Below are 25,550 nucleotides of genomic sequence, written 5' to 3' on the forward strand. Positions count from 1 at the left end.
TTCAATACTTATCATTCGTGGTAAAAAACTTCAGATTGCCTTACTGAAAGCGTTCAGAATGAAGAAGCCAAATTTAGGGACGAAATTCATTCTTTAAGACCAATTGTTGCCGAAAATGTCGAAAATATTGCGCAGTTGAAAGCGCAAGCCATCGAGACTGAGGTGCAGCTTCGAACAAAGCAGTCTTCGCTTCGTGACTTTGATCGGCAAAATACCTCGCTCAAGGCATTAATTGTCAAACTGTATGAAGAAAATCATTCATTAAAAGAGGAACTTGATCTCGATAATGAAAAAATTGAACAGATGAAAACTAAGGTCGTCAAACATTATTTAGAACTTCGTGAAAAGCAGTCATCATTCGACGCGTTGATAGAATCATCGGAATGTCAAATTACTAAACTCCAGGAAGAAGTTTGCCAAATTATCGATGAAAGACATTTACTAAAACAATCCGTTGAGTTCAAGGACAAAGAAATTGAGCAATTGAAAACTCGTGTCTTCGACAATGAGATTGAACTTCGGGAAAAGCTGTCTTCCTTCGATACGTTGAAACAATCTTTGGATTGCCAAATTTTAACCCTTGAAGAAGAAGTTACCAAAATTAACGATGAAAGAAATTTACTAAAACAAAACGTTGAACTAAAGGACGAAAAAATTGAGCAGTTAAAAACTCGGGTCATCAACACTGAAATTGAACTTCGAGAAAAGCAGTCGTCTTTCGATGTGTTGAAAGAAACGATTAAAGAACAAATCGTCAAACACAATGACACTGCATCTAGCCTGCATAACTAAATTCTTACTTTAAAGAGTAATATGTCGCAAAAGAAAGAAAGTGAAGAACAATTGATGATAAAATATGTTGCGCTGAAAGAATCAATTGCCAAAATGAAGATAGAACAAGAAGATAATGCTCAAAAAGCCAATTATGAAATTGAACTTTTTACAACCGAAATGGAAGAATATCATAACCAACTTCGAGAAAAGATTGATTTAGAAGAGGAGTTGAAGCGTCAAATTTGGGAAGTGAAGAAACAGCTCGACGATGAGATGAACGAGATGAAACAAAGTGAAACATTGGCTGAGGAAAAATACGCAAATTTGAAAGAGAAATTTGAAAACTCTTTGAATGATCGAAACCAAATTGAGGAGAAGCTATATCAAGAAATTCATGTTTTGAACTGCCAATTATTGGAGCTCGAAAGACACTGTTTAAATCTGAAGCTACAAGCTGAAACAACTCAACAGAATGAATACGAAAAACATTCATAAGAAGAACAATTTTCGATGGTGAACGATGAAGTCAATAAATTACAAGAAATTAAGGAACAATTATCACGTGAAAACTACGAATTACAAAACGAAATAACAACTAAACATAACGATAATATAACATTAAAAACTGAGTTGGATAAACAAGGGGATGTTATTAAATAACAAGACGATTGTTTGACGAATTTAAAATTATCCCTAGAGGAGAAAGACCGTGAAATTGAAAGACTAGAAGGTGAAATTCAAATTTCGGTTCATAAATATGATGAAGCCTTGAAACACTCCTCGAATTTGCAATCGACGATTGAAACCCTGCAAGAATCCGAGATTTGCCTGGCAACTGAAATTATCAACCTCCGTTTTGATCTACAAATATTAAGAGATGAAAACTCTGACCTTATTTTAGAAATAAGCAATCTTCAAGATGTAATATCGCAGAAAGATATCTTAGGGAATTGCTTACCAGAAGAGATTGACGCCTTAAGACAAAACGAGAAAGACCTTCAAAGATTCATGGTGGAAAATCAAGTGTTGGAAGATGAACTTGAAAAGCAAACTGATAAGTTTGCAAAACAAATGAATGAATACGAGGAAAAGGTTAATGATACGTGGAGGAGACAAATTGAGAAAAATAATGAAGTGAAACACAAGAGTGTCGAAATTGAATTGTTGAAAGATGAGTTGAAGAATGCCCAGGAAAAGACCGGTGACTTTGAAAAGTAAGTGATACTTTTATGTACACGAAAGTCAATAGATAGTGTAAAAAGTTATTATATTTTAGATCTTAAAATTTCGTTATTTGTTTTTAGGTGTAAGAATCTTTACGAAGAGCTCTTGGTTAAAGTGGAACCATTTAAGGTAACTTCTGGCTTGGTTATTACGGAAATAACGGGAAATGCCAAATATTGGACTTAAAATGTCACCCGTATAATTAATAATTGGATATTATACTACTATACTTTTTGATTACAGGACCAGCTGGATGCTTACACTCACGAAAGAAGTTTGTTAGTCAATGAAACAGACCAGGCTCTTAAAAAATTGAACGAACTCCAAAAGAAATATTCAGAATCTATGGGACATAGTAATCATAAGCAGAAAATTAAATATCTTCGCCAATTGCAAAGCGAAATTCGAGACCTACGAACCGTAAGATTAATGCATTTCTACCTACTTCTTTCAAAAGTGAATCTTTGAAAGTTTTATGCGCTATATTATATTACCATTTTTAAGCTAAAATTCTTAACTATAATTAATTTAACAAGGCGTGGGTTTTTGCAGGAAAATGTAAAATTGAAGGACATTTTCATCTCCTAATATTTGTAGATCAAAACGGAGGTTGATAATTTCAGTTGCCAGGCAAATCTCGGATTCTTGCAGGGTTTCAATCGTCGATTGCAAATTCGAGGAGTGTTTCAAGGCTTCATCATATTTATGAACCGAAATTTGAATTTCACCTTCTAGTCTTTCAATTTCACGGTCTTTCTCCTCTAGGGATAATTTTAAATTCGTCAAACAATCGTCTTGTTATTTAATAACATCCCCTTGTTTATCCAACTAAGTTTTTAATCTTATATTATCGTTATGTTTAGTTGTTATTTCGTTTTGTAATTCGTAGTTTTCACGTGATAATTGTTCCTTAATTTCTTGCAATTTATTGACTTCATCGTTCACCATCGAAAATTGTTCTTCTAATGAATGTTTTTCGTATTCAATCTGTTGAGTTGTTTCAGCCTGTAGCTTCAGATTTAAACAGCGTCTTTCGAGCTCCAATAATTGGCAGTTCAAAACATGAATTTCTTGATTTAGTTTCTCCTCAATTTGGTTTCGATCATTCAAAGAGTTTTCAAATTTCTCTTTCAAATTTGCGTATTTTTCCTCAGCCAATGTTTCATTTTGTTTCATCTCGTTCATCTCATCGTCGAGCTGTTTCTTCACTTCCCAAATTTGACGCTTCAACTCCTCTTCTAAATCAATCTTTTCTCGAAGTTGGTTACGATATTCTTCCATTTCGGTTGTAAAAAGTTCAATTTCATAATTGGCTTTTTGAGCATTATCTTCTTGTTCTATCTTTATTTTGGCAATTGATTTTTTCAGCGCAACATATTTTATCATCAATTTTTCTTCACTTTCATTCTTTGCGACATATTACTCTTTAAAGTAAGAGTTTCGTTATGCAGGCTAGATGCAGTGTCATTGTGTTTGACGATTTGTTCTTTAATCGATTCTTTCAACACATCGAAAGACGATTGCTTTTCTCGAAGATCAATTTCAGTGTTGATGATCCGAGTTTTTAACTGCTCAATTTTTTGTCCTTTATTTCAACGCTTTGTTTTAGTAAATTTCTTTCATCGTTAATTTTGGTAACTTCTTCTTCAAGGGTTAAAATTTGGAAATCCAAAGATTGTTTCAACGTATCGAAGGAAGACAGCTTTTCCCGAAGTTCAATCTCATTGTCGAAGACACGAGTTTTCAATTGCGCAATTTCTTTGTCCTTGAGCTCAACGGTTTGTTCTAGTAAATGTCTTTCATCATTGATTTGGGAAACTTCGTTCTCGAGCGTTAAAATTTGGCATTCCAAAGATTTTTTCAATGTATCGAAGGAAGACAGCTTTTCTCGAAGTTCAATCTCATTATTGATGACACGACTTTTCAATTGCTCAATTTCTTTGTCCTTGAACTCAACGGATTGTTTTAGTAAATGTCTTTCATCGATAATTTGGCAAACTTCTTCCTGGAGTTTAGTAATTTGACAATCCGAGGATTCTTTCAACGCGTCGAATGATGACTGCTTTTCACGAAGTTCTAAATCATGTTTGACGACCTTACAATTTTTCATTATCGAGATCAAGTTCCTCTTTTAATGAATGATTTTCTTCATACAGTTTGACAATTAATGCCTTGAGCGAGGTATTTTGCCGATCAAAGTCACGAAGCGAAGACTGCTTTGTTCGAAGCTGCACCTCAGTCTCGATGGCTTGCGCTTTTAACTGCGCAATATTTTCGACATTTTCGGCAACAATTGGTCTTAAAGAATGAATTTCGTCCCTAAATTTGGCTTCTTCATTCTGAACGCTTTCAGTAAGGCAATCTGAAGTTTTTTTCAACGAATGATAAGTATTGAACCAAGACGTTTTTTCTTGAAATTCCTGGTCCAATTGCATTTTGTACTGTTCAATCTTTTCATCTTTAACGATATTTATTTTGTTCAGAGTACATATTTCTTCACTTAGCTAACTAACAATTTTATCCAACTTGGAATCTTTAATCTCGAAGATATTATTTTGATCCTGGAAATTTTCTTTCAGCGAGTAGTGATAGCTATACAAATACGCATGAATCCAAGATGGCCGCCACCCCAAGATGGCCGCCCTCTCCCCATCCACCAGACTCAAACCAAACTTTTCAGACAAGTCTAGACTAGCCCGAGCTGTTAGTTTCATCCCTCCCATGACATCATCTTCTTAACTTAAACTAAAACTAAAACTATAGTCAACCTTGACGTCATCCCTGGCTTGCTAACATTGGGTGTTACCCTTTTTTCTCTGTAAGCCTAAAGTTAATAAAAACACAGATTTTAAGACATCAAATATTTACTTTTTATAAGATGTACAGATATGGGTGATAAATAAATACAGAATATATATTACAAAATAATCAACAACCAACAAGGATAAACAAACATGTTTTAAAGAGTTCATTTTTCACGTTGACCCTGTATCGTTATTTGACTCGGAAGTGCAATCGGCGGAGGGACGTTTGGGCTTATTTTCTAATTGTTTTCTGCTTCGCCGTTCAATTTCGTAAAGAGTTAACAAAACGTTGACTATTAACCCGTAAACAAAAAAGAAAATGAGGCACAACATATTGCGAGGGCTATGATAACAAATGATATTTAAATTGCTAGTACGTGCTATATGTAACAAACTAGAGAGGTTACATTAGGCGGAGCGTAAGTAAAGAGATAATATCATTGGATAGGTTAATTAAGGTGGAGTTAGAAAATAAGCCTATAATTATAAGTCTGACAAGAATAACAAATATAGAAATAAAGATTTTTTAATAACAAACAATATAATATATACAATAACAAATATTTATATGAAAAACCCACCACCATTTAAAAAGATTAAACACCGGTCGACCCAAACCCCCCACTGCCGCGTGACGTCGGGGTCAAAGTCTAGAAACAACATAAAAATGTGTTACGTGCTGAAACCTAAATTAAAAACTTGAAAATATTTACCGCCGTTTCCACCGGTCTTAGCAATATAACCGGGGTCACTATCAATTGGGCAAGCCTATTGCCCCGCCGAATATTGTAGGCGGTGTCCCCGACGTTGGCTATGACGACTTTTATGGGTCCCCGATAGTCGGCGTCTATTATTGTTAAGAATTATTATACTTTTAAGCACTATAAAATAACTAATAAACATACCTATCGTCCCCTCGGCGACAAACAGCCCTTGGGCTGTTAAGCTGCTACGGCCAACAAGGCGGCCGTAGCTGTTCTCGGGCAGCATCACGCCTAACCCAGTCGACACGATTTTGATACCGTGAGGGTCGATTACGGTATCCACTGGACAATATAAGTCCAGTCCGGCCGACTGGGGGGTGGCGCGACGGGGAGTAAGCGCTGCCGGATGGATTTTAATCACGGGCAGGCAGGGCAAACGAGGAGCGGTAGAGAAAGACATCTTAAAGTTTTTGGGACTGGTGTTTCAGAAACAGAAGTTAAACAACTGATAACTTTCATTTTGAAACCTGGGGCTTATATACAAAATTAGCGAGGTCAAATCTAATAGTGTCTAGGCAATACTTTCAAGATTCTTAAAATTCAATAAATAGCCAAAAAGTTAATTAGATATATAGGCATAAAATTACAAAATCTCTCCGAGGTCTAAGTTTTTTTTTCGTATGCAAAAAAGTTGTCTAGGTGTGTTTTAAATAATTCAAACGAGATCGTGTTATATAAAAAAACCCTTTAGCGAAGGTTAAAAAGAAGTTACTTTGATAAATGCCTAAGGGGACAAATATTATTCGTATGCAAAAACTTGTTTAGGCGTGTTTCGAATAATTTGAATAATTCTCACGAGATCGCTTTATATAAGAAAAACAATTTATTAGTGAAGGTTAAAACTAATTACTTTGGGAGGGACGGAAATTGTTTTTTAACATGATTTAAATTTAAATAAATGTATATTAATATTAAACTAGAGAGGTTATTTTTTATATAGATAGATATCCTAATGTCTTCTATAATCTTTAGTACCAACTCCACAGTAAAAAAATGTTTTTTAGGTCAAATTAAAAATAGCGTATCAGACATAATTATATTTTTTAAATTCTTAATAAAAAAAACCATGTCTAAGCCTGTATTCTAAAAAAAAAATGGCCCTGAGATTTTGGGTATAAAAGCTTGAGCATTGGTATTGGATTCTCACAATCGATCCAGCCATGAACAAGTACCAAGAGTCTCAATCTATGTTTGAATCTCCACCGTCTTCTCCTAATAATCGACAAGGATCCAGCAACGGTCAACGAACGCTGAGTCAATTTGTAAAACCCGACCCCGTTGAGATCCTCCTCGATTCTGACGACGAGGAGTTTGTCCAGGACGTGTTGCAGAAACACGTTGTCGGCGTCAACGGGGTTGAGGGGTCCTATCGCTTGAGAAGCGACGGGCAATATTTCGAAACTAAAATCCCCCCGCGAAAGGGGGATTTCTACATAGATATCAGTATATATAAATTTAAAGATATAAAAGACGCCCAGGCGGACAAACTGTGGGAGTGTAGACATAAACGGCTAAAAAGAGTCGTTGACGCTAAAAACAAAGACGCCATCAAACTTCTAAACGCTTTCCATCGCTTGGTGGACGACGTGAAGAACGACGCAGAAGCCGCTCAGCAGCCGCCAAGCAAAGTAAGTATCTTATTAACAATAAATTTACAAACCAAAAATTTTGTTCCAATTTTTATTATTTCTGATAGAGATTCAAAAAATGAGTTCGAGCAGCGGCAGCAGCGGGAGTGACTCGGAGGGTAGTGGCGGAGAGGAACACGCACAGGTAAACCGGTACTACACAATTGAGCGGCAGATTGACAAAACGAGTCGCAAGTGGCATTGTAAACAAATCGATTTGCGTATAGCTTTTAAAAATTTGAATGACATTCCAACGCGAGATTTTTTTCGAATTTTTCGAAAAATTCTCGACGAAGTTATACGTAAATTAGTAACCGAGAATCCCGGGTATAATCGGGTTCGATTTGTTTTAAGCTCCCCCGGATTGACGACTCCCGTTAATATTAAATTTATAAAAATTGACAAATTCACCAGTAAGCGAATCATGCGAACCATCTATAGAGTAACGCAATCTAGTCGGGACTTTGTCTTTAATGGGGAAGATTTTCAGTTTGACATTATTTTTTTAAACCTCGACGCGAATATAGGAGTTTATTATAAGTCCATAAAAAATAGAACTTTGGTTAATTTGGATTATTTCGTTAAACAAAATAACCAATTTATTTTTATGGAGAATAATGATAACCTTTGTTTTGCTCGGAGTTTAGTTTTGGGTAAAGAGCTGGCCGATCGCAATTTTTATCGACAAAAAAAGCAAGGTCAACCATTTAACCGGAACAATTTTGACAAACTGAGACGCAATAGCGACCTTCAAGGTAATATTGCAAAAATCTTGCACAGGAAAGCCGGAGTTCCCGAAGGTTTCGTTACTCTAGAAGATATTCAAAAATTTCAAAATTATTTAGCTCCCCATTATCGAATCGTAATCGTTGATGCTGCGAATAATTTTACCATATTTTTCAAAGGCCCCCAAGCTCCTAAATTTATCTATTTATTAAAAATTGGCGACCATATCCACCCCGCGAAAACTTGGCACGGCATGATGGGGGGTTGTATCTCTTGCGATTTATGCTTAAAATCTTTTTACAAATACGAATTGTTAAAAGAGCATAAATGCCCCGAGGATACAAAACCCTATATATGCTTTCGGTGTCAAGGAGAAGCTTTTCATTTAACCAACGACGACGATATTCTAAAACGTTGCGACGAATGCCACCGCTACTTTTTCCCGGGCCCCTGCTACGAAACTCATTTACTTAATGGCACCTGCGCGAGCCAAAAACGATGTTTAGAATGTGGGCGACTGATGGGTGACGATCACGACTGCAATCCCGAATGCTCTCAGTGTAAAATAGTTCATCCGCCAGGTGAACATTTTGTTATGCCTTTGGAAACCAAAGTGAAAGCCTCGCGGTTTATTTATTACGACATTGAGACTATTCTTAGAAATAATATCCACGTCCCCATTTTACTAGTTTGCGACGTAGAGACTGAAGCCGGCTTTGAAACCAAAATTTTTTACGGCGCCAATTGCGTCGAGCAATTTTTAAATTATTTATTTAGCGTCGAGCAGGTAGTTTTGACTGGACAGAAACGTAAAACGTACCAACCGCGCTTTACTAACACTCAAGTCGTAGCTCATTACGCGAAAGCTTTTGATAACTTCTTAATTCTTAACGCTTTAGTCCATAGACACGTCACCCCTACCGTTATTTTTGACGGCAGTAAAATTCTCATGATTCATCTCGAGGGACCGCAAATTAGATTCCACGATAGCTTTAATTACATTAGTCAACCTCTGCGTAATTTCACTAGCATGTTTAGCCTCGGCGATGTGGCGAAAGGATTCTTTCCATTTGATTTTCATACCGAAGAAAATCTTAATTACATTGGCGTCATCCCTGAAGCTTCGTACTTTAACGTAGCTCAAATGAAAGCCAATGATTATCGAGATTTTCAAACTTGGTACGCGTCAATGGAAGGATCTATTTACAACATCAAAGAGGAGCTTATTAAATATTGCATTCAAGACGTCAAAGTCCTGAGACAAGGCGTCGAAGCTTTTAGAAAAATTTACGTAGATCTAACCAAATTAGACCCTTTCTGCTTAAAAAATATTACTTTGGCGGGTGCTCTAACCACTATTTATCTTAACAATTACTATAAACCTTACAGCATGGGTATTGTTCCTTCTAACGGCTATAACGCAAAATTTAATCACAGTCAAATTAGCTTAAAATATCTCGCTTGGGTGGAGAAAACTGAAAATATAAAATTGCGAACGGCTTTAAGCTATGGGGGCGAGTATCGGGTGGGGCGCTATTTAGTCGACGGCTATAGCGAAACTCCGCCCAAAATCTACGATTTCCACGGTTGCTACTTTCACGGTTGTCCATGCCAAAAACTCAATGCCTACAATACCCAACTCAAAGCCAGCAACAGATTTCTGTACGAGCGAACGCTAGATAGAGAGCTGTTTATTAAAGAGAAGATGGTCGGGTATGAATATACCTCGATTTTTGAGTGTCAATTTGCTAAGCTTTTAAAAGAAAACGCCGAAGCAAAGGCTTTCTGCAAAAGTTTAACTTTTCGACCTCAAATATCAGCCCGTAGCGCTCTCTATGGGGGACGAACGGAAAATTTTGTTCTTAACTGCCACGTGCAAGGTGAGGAGAAAATTTTCTACAAGGATATTATTTCTTTGTACCCAAAAGTTTGTCGCGATTGTCCGTACCCTAGCGGCCACCCCATAATCTATAGCAGAGATTTTGACAAATCGCCAGGGTGGTATTTTGGCGTTATGAGTTGTCGTCTGCTGCCCCCTCAAGATCTCCACATCCCCTTAATTCCCTTCCGCAGCGGTGGTAAATTAGCCTACGCCCTCTGTCGCACGTGCCTAGAATTGCGAGCGGAAATCTGCGATCACACTGTCAACGAACGGGCTTTCGAATCAGTCTGGCCAACGGTTGAAGTCTATGCCGCTATGGAGCATGGTTATAAACTCCTCGATATATTCGAGGTGTACCATTATCCAAAAACGGAATATTTCTTCGCCCAGTACATGACTGATTTTATCGCCCTAAAAGTGAAGAATTCCGGATTTCCCGCTCACGCTCAAACGCCTCTGCAAAAAGAGGCGTATATCGCCGATATAAACAAGAATGAAAAGCTTTCTCTGACCGTGGCGGATATTCAATCAAATCCTTCTCTGCGTAATATCGCTAAAATTAATTTAAATTCTCTTTGGGGTCGCATGGCTCTGAATACGGGAAAGATTCGCAGCATCTTTATCAACAATTATTACGAATTGATACGATACGCGAGCGATTACACTCTGGAATTAGTCGACTTACGGCCAGTTACGGAGTCGATCGCTCTCTTATCGTACAAAGCCAAAAGCGATTACATTCTAGACTACAAACTGGGGTCGGCCATTGTGGGGAGCTTCGTCTCGTGCTACGGGCGACTCGAATTGAACAAGATGTTGCTTCAATTAGACCGCGCAGCCTTGTATTGTGACACCGACTCAATAATCTACCGCCATCTACCGGGAAAGTTTGACATTCCAACTGGCAATCATATTGGTTGCTGGGCGGACGAACTCGGCGGTGATTATATAACTTCCTTTTGTAGTACCGGTGCCAAAAGTTACTCGTTTCGCACTAGCAAAGGAAAAGAAGTCAAGAAAATTAAAGGGTTGACGTTAAATCGAGAAAATCTTGAAAAACTTGACTTTGAAACCTTTGAAAGTGTAGCGATGAATCCGGAAAAGGAAGTTACAGTCAATGTCCCTTTTAATTTTAAACGGGATAAATACAAGCTGCAGCTAGAGGCCGTTAAAATCACCAAAAGATTTCGCCAAACCTCGAATAAGAGATTGTTGAACGCCGATTTGACAACCAGTCGACCCTACGGTTTCAAAGAGGCAACACCCGCTTCAACATCTCTTTCGCATGAATTACGAGGCTAGGCGAAGACATACTTTTGAGGGCTTGTGGGAATCTTGCGTTCCTATCGAAGCCCTGGCCAAAGACGGTTTCTATCTTGCAGATGTAGAAACACAGACGACGCGCTGCGCCTTTTGCGGCATCGCCTTGTACCAGTGGCGTTGCACGGACCATCCATCGAGGGAACATCGGAAACACAGCCCATCGTGTCCGATGGTTTCCAAAAAACCGTGCAACAACAAACCACTGCGTCAGGGGTTTCCCGACTTCCCGACCAGCGAGGGCGAGGATGTTTGCGAGCCTCTAATCCAAACATGCCCAGCCACCAACAAAGAGCGGTCGGGAAACGAAAAAGTGCGCGTGCGCATAAATCCGTCGTGTTTTCTTCTGTAGTGCGTGTGTACCAACTACCCTCCGAGTCTCGCGTCAACTTTAACCTCCTCAACGTTCAACGCTTCCGCCAGCGTTGTCTGGAATTAGAAGAGAAACTTTTTAAAAAAACAATTACTTCATAGGGGATTTTTTTTTTGGGTAAAAAGGTTTCGTTTATATTGTTTAAATATTTTTTAATTTGTGTTTATTAAGGGTCTTTGGGTTTTGGGTTAATTGTATTTTTGATTATATATATATATAAACTGTTAATTAAAATAAAAATGTTTATTAATCAAGATGAATCCAACCGAGTCAGTCTCGCATTCTTTAAAGTTCCAAACACCCGCTCAGTTTCTAATCGTGGGGCCAACGCAAGCGGGGAAGAGTTTTCTTTTAAGTAACTTATTGCAAAATCATCAGCTTATGTTTGACCCGCCGCATAAAAAGGTTATTTATTGCTACGCCGCCTGGCAGCCAAACTACGAAAAATTGAAACAATTGATTCCGGGAATTCAATTTATTCAAGGCTTGCCAACGGCGGATCCGGATTTTTGGGAGACTCATCGCGACTCCTACTTGATACTAGACGACTTAGCTAGCCAATTATTTAAACAAACTCATATTGCCGATTTAGTGTGCGTGACGTCGCATCATTTAGGGTATACGGTTATTATTATTACTCAACAGCTGTTTCCCAAGGGTAGCCAATCGCGGATAATTTCTCAAAACTCTTCCTATTTTATAATAATGAAAAATCCTCGAGATGTCGCCTCTATTAGATATTTAGCGCAACAAATAAGTCCAGATAACCCGAAGCGTATTACGGAGGCGTACAGACTAGCCACTAAAGAACCCTATAGCTACTTGTTAATTGATTTAAAACAAGAAACTCCGGAAAATTTACGATTAAGGTCGCGTGTTCTACCTCACGAATCACCTATGTATGTCTATGTCGATTAAATTTAATTGTCATTTGAATAATGGCCCCACACGCTAAACGTCGATCAGCAAAACGCTCCCGGCTCGTCGTAGCGCGTCCCTCGACCAAGTTTGCCAAATTTGTCCCTTATTTACAGAGCTTGCGTCAAACTAGCTGTAAACAACGGCGAACCCTCTTAAACAATAGTAGTGCGCCTCAATTAAAGAGCATTCAGACAATTTGTAAGAATTTAAAGGGCGGGGGCATTTATTTGAGTAAAGACCGCAAGAAAAAGCTAGCAAAGTACAAGAAAATTATTAGACAACTCGGATCAAGTACCTTGTCGCAGAAAAGCAAAAAAAAGCTGTTGTTGCAGCAATCAGGTGGTTTTCTTACGACGTTGCTTGCCGCAATCTTGCCTTCGATTGTCCAAGCCATAGCTGCTAAACTATGAAACAAATGGTTCTTGTGCCCGCTAGCGCAGTAACTTCAACAGCTGCCCAAGAGCACTCGGCTTTGGACCGAGAGATTGAGGATATTTTAAAATCGCCATTGAATGCCTACGATAAATTATATAAATATTTAGACGCTTTTAAGAAATATTTAAGTATTGAGAAACAAATTCCTTTACCTAAATTTGAGGTCGTAACACAGGCAATGTCTAATGTCCCCACGCCGCCATTACCGGTCACCCCTAAAATGCCCCCGCGAAAAAAACAATTGTCATGGCCGAGCTATGCCACGTCATCACCGACAACAAGCGCTTCGGGCAGTTCTTTTACTACGCCTAAACGAACCGAGCCTCGGCAAAAGGTTTTAAAAAGCGAAACGACTGCGGGGACACCAACACCAGAAGATTTTTACCAACAATTTGGGCCGACTTATGTTGGAGATATGGTGAAACGGCAAGCCGAAGTTCTTGCAAATCATTTGCAAAACACATTTTTCACGCCAAAAAGAGAGCTAGAAGAAGGAGCTGTCGGTTATGCAAATCGTGACGACGATTTACAAGAGGAAATTGTCGATGAACAAGAGAATTTAGCGGAGGAAAACGGGGACAATTTAACGGACTTGGAAAACCTGTTTGAGACGGCCTCCGCTAAACAGAAAAACAAGAAAAAAAAGAAAAAACCTCGGAAGAAGAAAGACGAACTCCAAAACTTAGGACCGCTGGTTCCATCTAACGAGAGGAGAAAGAGGCATAATAAATGGCGCGATATTGATTAATAAAAAAAAATGTAATATTTAGACAAATAAAAAATTGTTTTATTGCGAACAATATCTGTGTACATGTTTTTTTAAATGTAAAGATAAATATAATAAAGCGACATAGTCGTTAAGTTTAAGATTCTGGTCATAGATGGCGTCTAATATCGTCTTTCTAGCTACGCCCTTACAGCGGAGTGCTAGGTACAGACAACAATGGACGCCACACAGTTGAAAGAATGGATGTTGAATTTGTTGTTTATTGTAAACAACTCGTTTCCCGTATCGTTTTAAATTAACTTTATAGTATCGCGGCGAATTTCCGTAAGTGCAAAACATTTCCACCGTGTCATTGTTAGAAAAGCACGCTATCCAATGTTCTCCAGCCTCTCCAGCTGCTTCATTATTGAATATAAAGCAAAATTTGGACCTTTTTGGCCGTTCTGGGAGTCTGTTTACTGGGAAGCATCCTAAATAGTAGGGTCGCGTTCTTTTGTCGCAAGTTAAAAGAGCGTTTATTTGCGAAGTGTTCATAATTTAGTCTCGGGTAACGAGACTTTTTGTAGTTCGGCGCCGTAAAAAACACCCAGAATTTGCTCCCCCTTTAAATCTGCTACGCGATAGACGGGCGGTGACCTGGGTATGACGTCAACAACGCGAAATATTTCGTCAGTAAAGGTGCCTCCCGAGCTGGTTTTTCTAAATACTCTACTAGCTATAGAAAGACGCACGTAGTCGCCAACTTTAAGCCTCGGTGCGTATCGATTAATGCCGTTTGATTTCCCGTACAGTTTATTCCAAATGATTGATTCGTTATCTATATTAACATGAACCGGTGCAATTCCAGTAGTTGAATGAACCCGTTCATTATAAGCTTTAGTAATTAAAGGTAAATATTTAACGTAATTTTTATTCCCCGTGGCCGTAATAACCCGGGCAATTTGTTCCTTAATTGTTCTAATAAAGCGTTCCGCTAAACTAGCCTTATGCTGACTCCTGGCAAAATGTATTTGCACATTGTTTTGTTTCAAGAAGGAGGCAAAGTTGCGCGAACTAAATTCCCCACCGTAGTCCGTGTATATTTTTAAAGGGATCCTCTCTCGAAATATTTTTTTAAAAGCTTCGATAACCTCGCCAGATGTTTTGTTTCTAAGAGGTACTGTCCATCCGTAGCGGCTTAAGACGTCAATGACGCACAAAACATAGCGAACATTTTTATTAAAACGTTTTAATTTCGGTAGATCCAACAAATCAGCTTGAAAAACGTCATCGATAGTTGAGGCGTACACTTGGTTAGTTTTGAATCGGAAACGTCGAAATCGATGTTTCGTATAGGCGGGCTGTTTCTCGAGAAAGGCGATTAATTTTGCTTTTGACACGTCCGGTAAGGCCTTTTGTAATCTGGCTAGCGACCCATAGGCGGCCGGATTTGCCACGTCGTAATAAATTTTTCTAATTTTAGCATCCATGTCTTGACAAGTATAAATAACGACTAAATGGTTTCCCAATAAACAACTTTATTTAATACACGCAAAGGTATTTTATAAAAACAATATCAGTTAAACAAATACGATATATCAATACATTTATCTTAATAGCCATAAATCAAGGCATTCTTTAAATCGGCAAAACTGTTGACAAAATAAGCGTAAATATCCTCTTGGTCCTCGATCCATCCGTGTTCGGTCTCAAATTGATGCAAAATTTTCTCACGATCCAGTTGAGGCAGCGCTTCGTGCAAATTACGCTCGACTCGATCGCTGAAATTTGTGTCAAATTCCGAGCAGCTTTGAGAGTGGCATATTTGTTTTCGGCACTCGACGTTGGCGCAAGTGGAAGTGACGTCAAACAAGGTGGTAGTGAGCTCGTTTAAAATTAATTCGCGCATGCGACAGACAGCTATCCCTTTAGCCTTGAGATCCTCGTCAATCAACGGCTTTAAGTCGATCAACGTCTGCCATCCTGTTTTGTTCAGGCTAAATCCTTCGCTGGTGCTAAAGTTGAGGAAAAAACGACTGCCGCTGCCTCGTTCATAGTATCGAAGATCGATTAGACGTTCATCTTTCGAGTTGACGAAGCATTCCAGCTTGATGCGCTCTTTGACGGGCAACCAAATATGATAGCGAGGTATTTTTCCGTCAAAAAAGGACGTGAGTTCATTTTGAAACCGAAACAAAGCGTACCAGGCGTTAGGTTTTAATATAGTTTTTGTACGCGTATCCGATCTTTGAATTAATATTTTAGGTTCAATAGATTCAATGACGCAAATATCGAGCTTTGGCGTGACGGTGTGTACTTGGTGCATCTTGGCTCGCGACTGATATTGTATTTATAAAGTTTTAGTCTTTTATACGTTGGGGTGATTATAAATAATTTCTCTGTTTTTAGATATTATTAATTGGTTGTTTGGAAATTCGGCCATGACAATGCACGTGACGTTTTCGGTTAGCGGAGAGCTAAATCTTAACGATAATCGCAAGTTACCAGTCTGGGGCATGGAATTTAGACCTAACGAAGCGAGATGCTCTCTACTCAAATCAAAAACAACGACAAAAAAGCCCTTCTTATATAAATCGTAAGAAATAATATTTCCTCGGTCAAGACCTAATATCTCGAGACCCTCGAATAAAGAATTGTAACATCTAACGTACTGGTCGTCGTCAAAATTGGGCGTAAAGGGGATATCGGGATAATTTTGCGAATTTAAAGAGAATTGCATGAAATCGAGTTTGAAGTGTTGGAGATCCAGGGGGTTGGAAGTTGCTTCCCCTACAAATTTTTTATTAGTAACGAAAGCCACGACAGTTCGCGAGGGTAATTGCCCCGTAAACAAGCTGTCCCTAATAAAATCTTGCGTTCCGGTGGTTATTAAGAAATTTTTCATAACAATAGAGTTTACTTCGTAGCGAGCGTTTATTCCCGAGTTTAACATCTGGGCGTGAGCTAGTTGCAGTTCGGGATTAACCTCAATTTCGCGCGTAAACAAGGTGCATTCCGTTAAATCAATCTTATACTTTTTGCCCTGCTCATTGTGAATAATAGCGAAATCCGCGGAGCTTCGATGAAGTCTAATTCGCACCTCGATATTATCTAGTAAGAATTTGGGCGTTTTGAACATATCCAAAAATAATTCGCCAATTACATCGCACGTCTTTGATTGGGCCACGCGTTTAGCGCGACGACCAATACCATTATCTTCTTTGTTGATATCGGCGTCCGCTAAAGCCGTCGCCGGATCAATAATGGTATCCAAATAATATAACATAGAAGTTAACCAGGAATTGGCCGCCGTTTGTCCATAATTTAAAAGTATTTTAAAATAGGCCATATATGGGTACATATTATTTGGTTGCTGGACAGCGACGCCATTGAGAAATAATTCTACTTGACAAAATAGCGAGGCAATTATTAAATTTGTCACCGAGACTTTCTTTTCCGCATCTGGAACGACCGTGCCGTCCTCGTGCAAAACGCGAAATTTTACTCTCAAAAGAGTTTTAGTCAAATCATGATAATTGTTAGAGGGGGGAATGATAAATTCTACATATTTAGCATTAGTTAGTGGGGCAATGGGATAATGAGCAGTCGTTTTAGTCCCAACAATATTATTATTCACCACTGGCTTTTCAAATACTTCAAAGTCGGAAAGAACACTTTCGTAGGTCGACATGATTAGTCTAGAAAATCGCGTTTAGTGCGTTGCTTAACACGTTTGCTCCGGCTTGTTTTAGCAGTCCTCTTTCGTTTTCGGCCCGTCCCGCTTTGAGTGTTGACGAACCGGTCCACGCCTTTATGTAGTAGGGAATTTATAGATTGTTTGACATTTCTTTTAATCGATTCTCGAGGTGATATTCCGGGGTTTTGGGCATCGCTAATTACTCTACTCGTTAACCCAACAGCTTCGGACGCTAAAGTACTAATGGCCGGCCTAATAAAGGGTGTAATTTTGCGCAATAAAGAATTAAAGATACCGCCAACACTAAAACGACCTCCGGATTGGAAAACGTTTGCGTGTAAAGCCGGAAGGGAGGATCCTCTTTGGAAATACAGAGTGTATCTATTAGGTACCATTGCTTCTGGGCTATTGACGTCGACGCCTAAAAAACAGTTTAATATATACTTTGCCCAAATTAAACGGAATATTTTCCCCGTAATCGGATTTCAATTCAATTTCAATTTCTTGTATATCGCTGGTTGAAATTGGATAAAAGTCGATATTATTAAATATTTCCTGGTTCTCCTCGTCTAGCAGCGAAAAAGCCGGCATTTTTATGAAACGTAGCAGAGGAGCTTGACCACCACCCACTACTTGTTGACGGATAATATTGGTATAAACAAACATGGCATCGACGCCTCTCATGATATCAGCGGGATACTCCGAAGTCTCGTTATTAAGATACCGATCTAATTGATTGGCACTAAAGCCTAGCAGTCTCCCCAGCCCCCTCCCGGGTGTTGTTTTGGGAAACAAAATTGAGACCGTATCGTTCAGTTTTGAAACCGTCACGGTTCCGTCTACATTCTGCGTAAATTTTAGACTTTTTCTATGCATCGGCGACATGGCTTCGCTCATAGCACTTAAAACATCGCTAATATGATAATAAACCCCGGGAGGTATCTCGCACGCGAAATTATCAACTCGTCTGGCTTGAGACCCGGGTAAATACGGTTGGTCAGCATAGTCGGGATCTTCTGGAAATCTATCCACATCGTATTCGCTAGTCCAAAAATTATTATTATCCGTCAATGTCATTGATCTTAATCGGGGATTTACCAAAGCTACTCCCGAGTGACTGTGTTTAAAAAATTCCCCCTCTTCGGGAATGTTAAATAACTTGGCCATTGGTCCAGCTACCGACACGCGAACACCTGGCTCTATTTCGAGACGAACATAGTATCTATTTTCCGTTTCCGTTTTGAGAATGTACATTTTAAAATACTGGCGAGGCATATATTCTTGAACACCCAATAACTGATTTATAATTTTTAAATGTAAAGAGAAGGGAATTACGGCCCCGGTCGCCGTCAAATCGCAGGTATATTCGCCCGCGGGTATTTTAATTTTTGTAAAATTAGTCCTAGTAAATACATACATTAGCGAGTCATGAACGCGATAATTGATAAATGTGTCATTAGTTGTTTTGAAATGCGTAAAATTACGCTCTAAAGGTTTAGTGGATAAAAACGTCCCACCAACGTATTCAGCTTCTAAATTTAATATATCACGCAATTCTTTTGGCAAGAGCATTTCAATTTTTGCCGGACAATGGACTCTAAAATAATGCTCCGCTCCTTGCTTAATAACGCTAAATTCAGCATTGTGCAATCTTAAAGGGTCAAAATTGCGCGCCGTTATTTGGAGGTTTTCGGCAATATCTTCGTAAATCTTATAATCATCTGTCGATCTAAACTCGCCTGACACTTTAAAAAAGAAATAAAGCCAGGGTTCTTCCCAAGGGGTATAGCGCTTTATGGTTCTATTAACTCGATATTCTAGATACGCATTGTTTTCGTTTATGGTATATTCTTGTACCGTCATCCTCAAAGGACCAGATTGATTGCGTCCTGTGTAGTATTTATTTGGGTCAAGATCGAGCAATTTAGCTAGTTGGGGAGAAAATTTAATTTCCACCCATTCCGGTGTTTTAAAATTATACATGATAGCATCACCCCGATTATCTATAATGTGATATGTTACTTCAATTTTTTTAAATACTAATTTTTCTAAAGTACGCGTTACAGCTCGATAAAGCCCTTCGGCGTTTTTCTCTGGCGTTTTACTGGCTCTAAAAGTTTGCGGTAAGAACAATATCTTATAGTTATCATAATCTTCGGGGTTAATTTGCTTAGGCTTTTCAGAAATAGTTGGCTCGGGTTTTTTCTTTGGCGGATCAACCGGCTGCGGAAACAAGGGTTTTTCATCAATCGCTGGTGGGGAGGGGGTCGGTAATACGGGTAGCTCTGGAGATGAGGGAGGTGTGGGCGAAGGTGTGGGTGTTAATGGTTCAAAGGGGGCGAGGGGTCTTGACCGTGGGGGCGGTGGTGGAGTGGAGGGTTTTGGGGGTGGTGGCGGAGAAGAGGCTTTCGGGGCTGGTGGTGCTGGTGCCGGTGGAGGAGAGGGAGGTTTTGGGGGTGGTGGCGGAGAAGAGGTTTTCGGGGGCGGTGGTAGGGTTTGTTTCGGGGCTGGTGGTGCTGGTGCCGGTGGAGGAGAGGGAGGTTTTGGGGGTGGTGGCGGAGAAGAGGTTTTCGGGGGCGGTGGTAGGGTTTGTTTCGGGGCTGGTGGTGCTGGTGCCGGTGGAGGAGAGGGAGGTTTTGGGGGTGGTGGCGGAGAAGAGGTTTTCGGGGGCGGTGGTAGGGTTTGTTTCGGGGCTGGTGGTGCTGGTGCCGGTGGAGGAGAGGGAGGTTTCGGGGGTGGTGGAGGAGAGGAGCGTCTCGGGGGTGGTGGAGGAGGGGTTATTTTGGGTGGTGGTGAAGGTTTTCGTTTTGGAGGAGGGGTTATTTTGGGTGGTGGTGAAGGTTTTCGTTTTGGAGGAGGGGTTATTTTGGGTGGTGGTGAAGGTTTTCGTTTTGGAAGAGGGGTTATTTTGGGTGGCTGTGGTTGTACAGGTACTACGGGCTTAGCTGCAGTAATAGGAATTGGAAGAAAGGGAGTAGTTCGCGGTAAAATAGGCATAGATGGGGCTACAGGCTTATATTCCGGTTGAGGTTTTTTTCTTATCGACGGAACTTCGTTGCTTGTTTTACGTTTAATGGCGGCTTTGGGAATGTACTTGTAATCAAATTTTTTTTTAAAACTATCTCCAACATTATCAATTTCGATTTCCACGTAATTATTAGTGTAATTTAAACTTATATTTTTAGCATGCTTTGATACAGGATATTTTGATATATATGGAACATCCTCGTAATTATTCTCTTTAAATTCAAATAGCGTGGTCAAGGGGGAATCAGCTGGTATTTTGAACCGTATGTTTTCCTCTCCTAAAACTTGCAGGTAAACGGGAAAGTTTGTATCTAACTGTTTTCCCAGGGCCCCGTCTTTATATTTATTCACTAATTTAAAAGATAATTTGCCTTTTAAATACGGATGACTGTTTACATCATCATTTAACAGCTCGACAAAATTTTGGGGCAGTTCGTACTCTTTGGTCTTGGTATAACGATTGACAGGTATCTCTATTTTTTGATATTCAACAGGCTCTCGAACAGCTGCATAGTTGCCATGGTTTGGGTCACTTACAACCTGAATTTCAAACTTGTTAAACTCTTCGCTTATATTCACCCAATGATTTGGAAATATGATTTCTGCCAGCCCAACTTCATAATCGCTACTCAAGTTAAGAGGTTGATGCAAATAATTTTTAAAACTTGATTGGGTATTGTTTGGGTATATATCTAAACACGTATTAGACGCTAAAGTTAAAAAAAAGTCGTCATTCATGACTAACGCCTGTTTATCAACTAACCCCAACTTCTTAAACAAACCTTATTTTATACATAAAAAGATCGGCCATAGCTCGGTAGACTGGCCGGGATTTGAACTCGCCACCTTTTTAGGTATTACATTAGTAGACCCTGCCTTTAACCACTGAGCTATGGACGATCTTAAAATACACGCCGTTTATCTTCATCAAAAAAACTTAAATTCTTAAACTTTTAAAAGTCGTTACCCTTGAAAAATCTACGTAGCTAGGTAATTGACCTTACCCGATTCCGATAAAAAAGACAACGCCCTGGTTAGATTGAGCCGGTTTCAACCTGTTTTCAAGCGGTTATTATATAAGACGTCGGGCTTTAATAGTACGTTTCAGGGTGTGGTCGACAGGGTGTGGTCGGTAAAAAATAATTTTTTTATCTAGAGAAATTGTTTAATATTAAATCTGCTCTCGGTCATTTAGTATATAAGCTCTGTGTTTCGCGGAGAAAGTTATCAGTTGCCCAGCTATGCTCTTAAAAGTCCAACTAAAGATGTCTTGCTTTAACTCGTGCCGCTTTTGTTGGGTGAGTAAAGACCAAACTCAATTTTCCAACGGAAAAGGGACCAATTTCGATTTTTCTAGCTGTCTCTTCTCAGGCATTGCCTGAAAAGGGACCAATTTCGATTCATGGGCTAGATTTACGTAGCTTTTCGGTGCAATCTCTGCTTTGCTACATGTGGCTGCACAAAAAGTTGCGTAAATTTGTGTGAAGTCGCATTTTTTTTTCGCGGCCCACCACTCAACGTCGGCCATAGTTCGCGACCAAATGCAAGAGATTTACGTCAGAAATCCAGAAAATTTGGTCCCGGATGATGTTGAGGAGGTTCATGAATCGCCCTTCATTGCAGTGTGATATGCGTCCACACAACGGACTATTGCAATGAAGGAAAATCGAGTTTAAGTTAAGTCCTGCTACTTCTTCCGTGGCAAGACTTAATTTGACGTGTTTTCCATTGGTCTCTTGAAAGTTGCGTAAAATTTGTGTGAAGTCGGCTCAGCCATAAGAATGCACGAGCAAAGCTTTTTGGTTGTGGTTCGATTTCATTCGCAAGGTCGGGCTGACACTGCAATGAAGGAGAAGTTCTGGCTCAAACAACCAGACCAGAACAAGACGACCAGACCCCACAGTGGCTCGGATGTAACTTCCTTCGGGAGGTAAAGGGTCAACGAAGAATTTTATCGGCCCGTACAACCCGACAAGCCCTGCCACCGCATAAGGTTCTGCGTACCCTGCACCAAATGGAGCACGTTCTCTTCAGTGAGGCCTTGACTTCGATGTCCTTCTCAAACTTAACAGCTGTTCGCTCGATCAACGTGGATAAGATTCGGAGCCGAAATGCCCAAGATCTTCCTGAATCAATGGAGGCATGTACCACCAGAGTGCCTGAACAAAACTAGTGGCCGACGCCCCGCTAGAGTGAATGCCACGTTGATGTCGTGAAATTGTTAATAAAACGCGGCGCTAATTACGATTTAAAGAGCGGCTTTCAGTTAAGATTTCGACTAAAATATCAAGTTTTGAAAATCAAAATGTCACTTTGAGCAAGATGCTTTTTACGCCAAAGATAAAAACAACTACCTTCAAAATTTCGATTTAAAGACATTAGCGGTAAAAGTAGCGGTAAATATTTCTGGTTTTAATTTAATTTTTGTTTATATTTATATTCTTGTTATTCTCTATTTATATTCTTGTTATTCTCTATTTTATTGTATATATTATTTGGTATTTGTTATTAAAAAATCTTTATTTATATGTTTATCTTTGTTTCTCAGACATACTTTAAAGGTTTTATGGCGGGAAATTCAAACAAGAATCTTACAAAATAACTAGACTGGTTTATTAAAAGAACTACAGCTTGTTTTGGGGGAAAAATGGGTAAAACCCCTCTAAAGAGTCATAGCATGCTAGAAGGTAGGGCTGATCAGGTAGGAATTTAGCTTAATCTTTGTTTGCAAGTTTGGTGGATGAGGAGAGGGCAGCCATCTTGGGGTGGCGGCCATCTTGGATTCATGCGTATTTGTATAGCTATCACTACTTCAGCGTACTGAAAGACGCCTGATTTTCGTGGAGTTCAGTTCTTAACTGCTGGTTTTTTTTGTTCCTTTTCAAACATTTCTTTTTCGTAAAGCACAAATTTTTCTTTCAATTGTTCGAAATCTTTAAGTTGTTCCATAAGCCTATAAATTTCGTCATCGGCTTTTGACAATTTTATCAAAGCAGTATGTTTAGCTTCGATTAATTCGCGATTTTCAGGAGTTGTCGAACACACTTGATCTTTTTAACGGGACTTTTATCAATTGTAAAGGACACCTTAAATAAATCGGTACTTAGAAATCCATGTAACAGCTACTGAAAAGACTAATAACTTTTCCTTTAAATATTTACATGTTTTTCTGCTGGTTGAATAGCTATGGATTGAGCATTATTGGCAATACCTGCAATGGCCGTGCCTGACCTACTATTGAATTGATACGCTTGACCTTTGGGACAGGTGATGGAGATGGACTAAAGAATCTGAGCAAGGGTGATGAGCAACAGAATAGAGTGCCAGTATACGGTAATTCAAGATTGCGGCCACTCAAGGGGGAGGAGTCGGGTTTTCCCGATCTCCTCACTTTGCCTGTCAATATTTGATTGATTGATTGTATATGCTTATAACAAAAGGAGGTTTTGTAGGAATAAAGACCATAATATAAAGTAAAAAACTATTTATTTTTTTTAAAAGTATAGGTTCTAATAAAAAAGACTTTTTTTCAATTTTCATTTTAAAATGCATTTGATTTATTCTAAAATAATTCCTTCTATCTTCGTAAGGAAGAAGATAAATTTTAATATTATTTTTAAATCTTACGTAAGTCATAAAGTTTTTCTTTGATATACAAAGCTTTAAGTTGTTTTCTAATGTAGAGTTCCAAAACTAATCTTTCGAGATCTTTAGTTTTGACTTTAAAGGTATGATAAGTTTCTTGAGGTTTTTGAAGCATTTTTTCTTCAGTCTTGACTTTTATATTTTTGGTGTACGTTTCTGTTTCATCAATGGTAAAGGGTATGTTTTTAGTAGGCCCACCTCTGATAAAATTACATTTAGGGAAATGTTTTAAATGTTCTTCGTAAGGATTATCGGTCGTTTTCCAGGCTAGCAAAATCCCGTTGCATTTGAAACATTGTACTAGATCATCGGTATGTAACGAATAAAACCCCGCTCTGCTTAAAGCTTTTTTATAGTTTTCATCTTGAGGCCAGGAGTAAAAAGAGTGATATCTTTGCAGCTCAGAGTTCATGATGCTGAATGAATATGAAGATAGGATTATCTGAGTTATGTCCACACTAAATTTACTATCCCCCTTTTAACTTTCCCCCTTCCTTAATATACGAAATAAAAGAAAACAGTATTAAAAAAAGGTGACACATTTATTTTTTCAAAAATACAAAAGCGATTACAATGAGTATTTGTTAACAAAAGGATTAAGTTAATCTTTACGGGCGCACTTCAACACGTTTGTAACAATGACGTCATTTTTCAAGCAATCTCGTCCAAACTGTCGCATGAATGATTTGTGGCTCTTTCTTTTTGTTCTTTGTATTATATACATAATACAATATAGTCCGCATGTCGAACTTGACAAGTTTTGAAGTCTTCTTTTGTTAAAGGACCATTTTCTTGAATTTCTTTTAACAAATTATTTAATCGAGGGGAGAAAGTTCCCTAAAGCCAAGGAGTCAAAGTAATAACCCCTTCTGTTACCATCAAAGTGAATCGTAGAAATCGTGTTATCTGATCGGCGTTCATTATATCTCTTAATAAACGATTGACACGTTTCTATTTTTATCTATTTGTAACAAAGCCTGGAATTCGGATAGTACGATGCAGCTTAGTGCAGTGGGCGTGGGTTTTTCAAAACCCAATTCTAATCTTAACTGTCCCTGCTTCGTAGGACTCCAATGATCGGAATGACTAGCGCTACCGTCAGGTGTCAAGTCTAAACAGTATATGGCGTAGCCCGAGGCAAAGTCATACATAGAGATATTGTTCCCCGTGTCGTTGTAGTGACTGTTTGACCCCGAAAATAAAGTGTAATAGCTTCGGACAAATTGCTTTTTATTGTAGTGGTGTTTTAAGGCTTTGGATGGGTATTGTTCGGAATTGATGAATTCTGCTAGATGATTGACATTTTGATGCCCAAAGTCAAAGGGGTTACTATCTAAGTTTCCATTGTAAGAGGTGTGTTTTACAATAGCGATTGTAATCCGTGAAGGCTGGGTACCTAGGTAGATGTTTCCGCTTGATGTGTTTAAGATATTTGGCGCAATTGTGAATATTTTAGTTTCCGTTCTAGTGTAACTATATTGGGCGGCTTTAATGCTTAAAGCTTGTTCAGAGCAAATAGAATTTTAGGAGCTAATTGAAGCTTTAAGACGTATAATACGGCTTCAACGATTACGGGTTTATGACCATTGCCTGACGCGTTAAGTTTACCCATAAGACAAAAACT

The 25,550-nt window shown here is 39.0% G+C and overlaps 2 protein-coding genes across 3 annotated transcripts; both read left to right on the forward strand.

Moving 5' to 3' along the window:
• The first annotated feature begins 1,249 nt into the window (after positions 1-1,249).
• LOC149677960 (hyaluronan-mediated motility receptor-like) lies at positions 1,250-2,466 on the forward strand. Its single transcript, XM_089837427.1, has 3 exons — positions 1,250-1,988; positions 2,079-2,127; positions 2,242-2,466. The coding sequence occupies exons 1-3, from the start codon at positions 1,783-1,785 to the stop codon at positions 2,464-2,466; spliced, it is 480 nt and encodes a 159-aa protein (XP_089693553.1). The 5' UTR covers positions 1,250-1,782.
• A 4,260-nt stretch (positions 2,467-6,726) lies between these two features.
• Positions 6,727-11,778, forward strand: LOC149677961 (uncharacterized). Of its 2 annotated transcripts, XM_089837334.1 has the most exons (3): positions 6,727-7,194; positions 7,263-7,339; positions 11,185-11,778. In XM_089837334.1, exons 1-2 carry the CDS (start codon positions 6,727-6,729, stop codon positions 7,275-7,277), a joined length of 483 nt encoding a protein of 160 aa, XP_089693460.1. In that variant the 3' UTR covers positions 7,278-7,339; positions 11,185-11,778. The 2 variants fall into 2 exon arrangements, with proteins under 2 accessions (XP_089693460.1, XP_089693459.1); XM_089837333.1 differs by having other exon boundaries at positions 6,727-7,339; positions 11,185-11,194.
• The last annotated feature ends 13,772 nt before the right edge of the window (positions 11,779-25,550 follow it).

This window comes from Phalangium opilio, unplaced genomic scaffold (genome assembly GCF_054372755.1).
Source record: "Phalangium opilio isolate 3A_F unplaced genomic scaffold, DU_Popi_V2 ptg000043l_1, whole genome shotgun sequence".
Lineage (NCBI taxonomy): Eukaryota > Metazoa > Arthropoda > Arachnida > Opiliones > Phalangiidae > Phalangium > Phalangium opilio.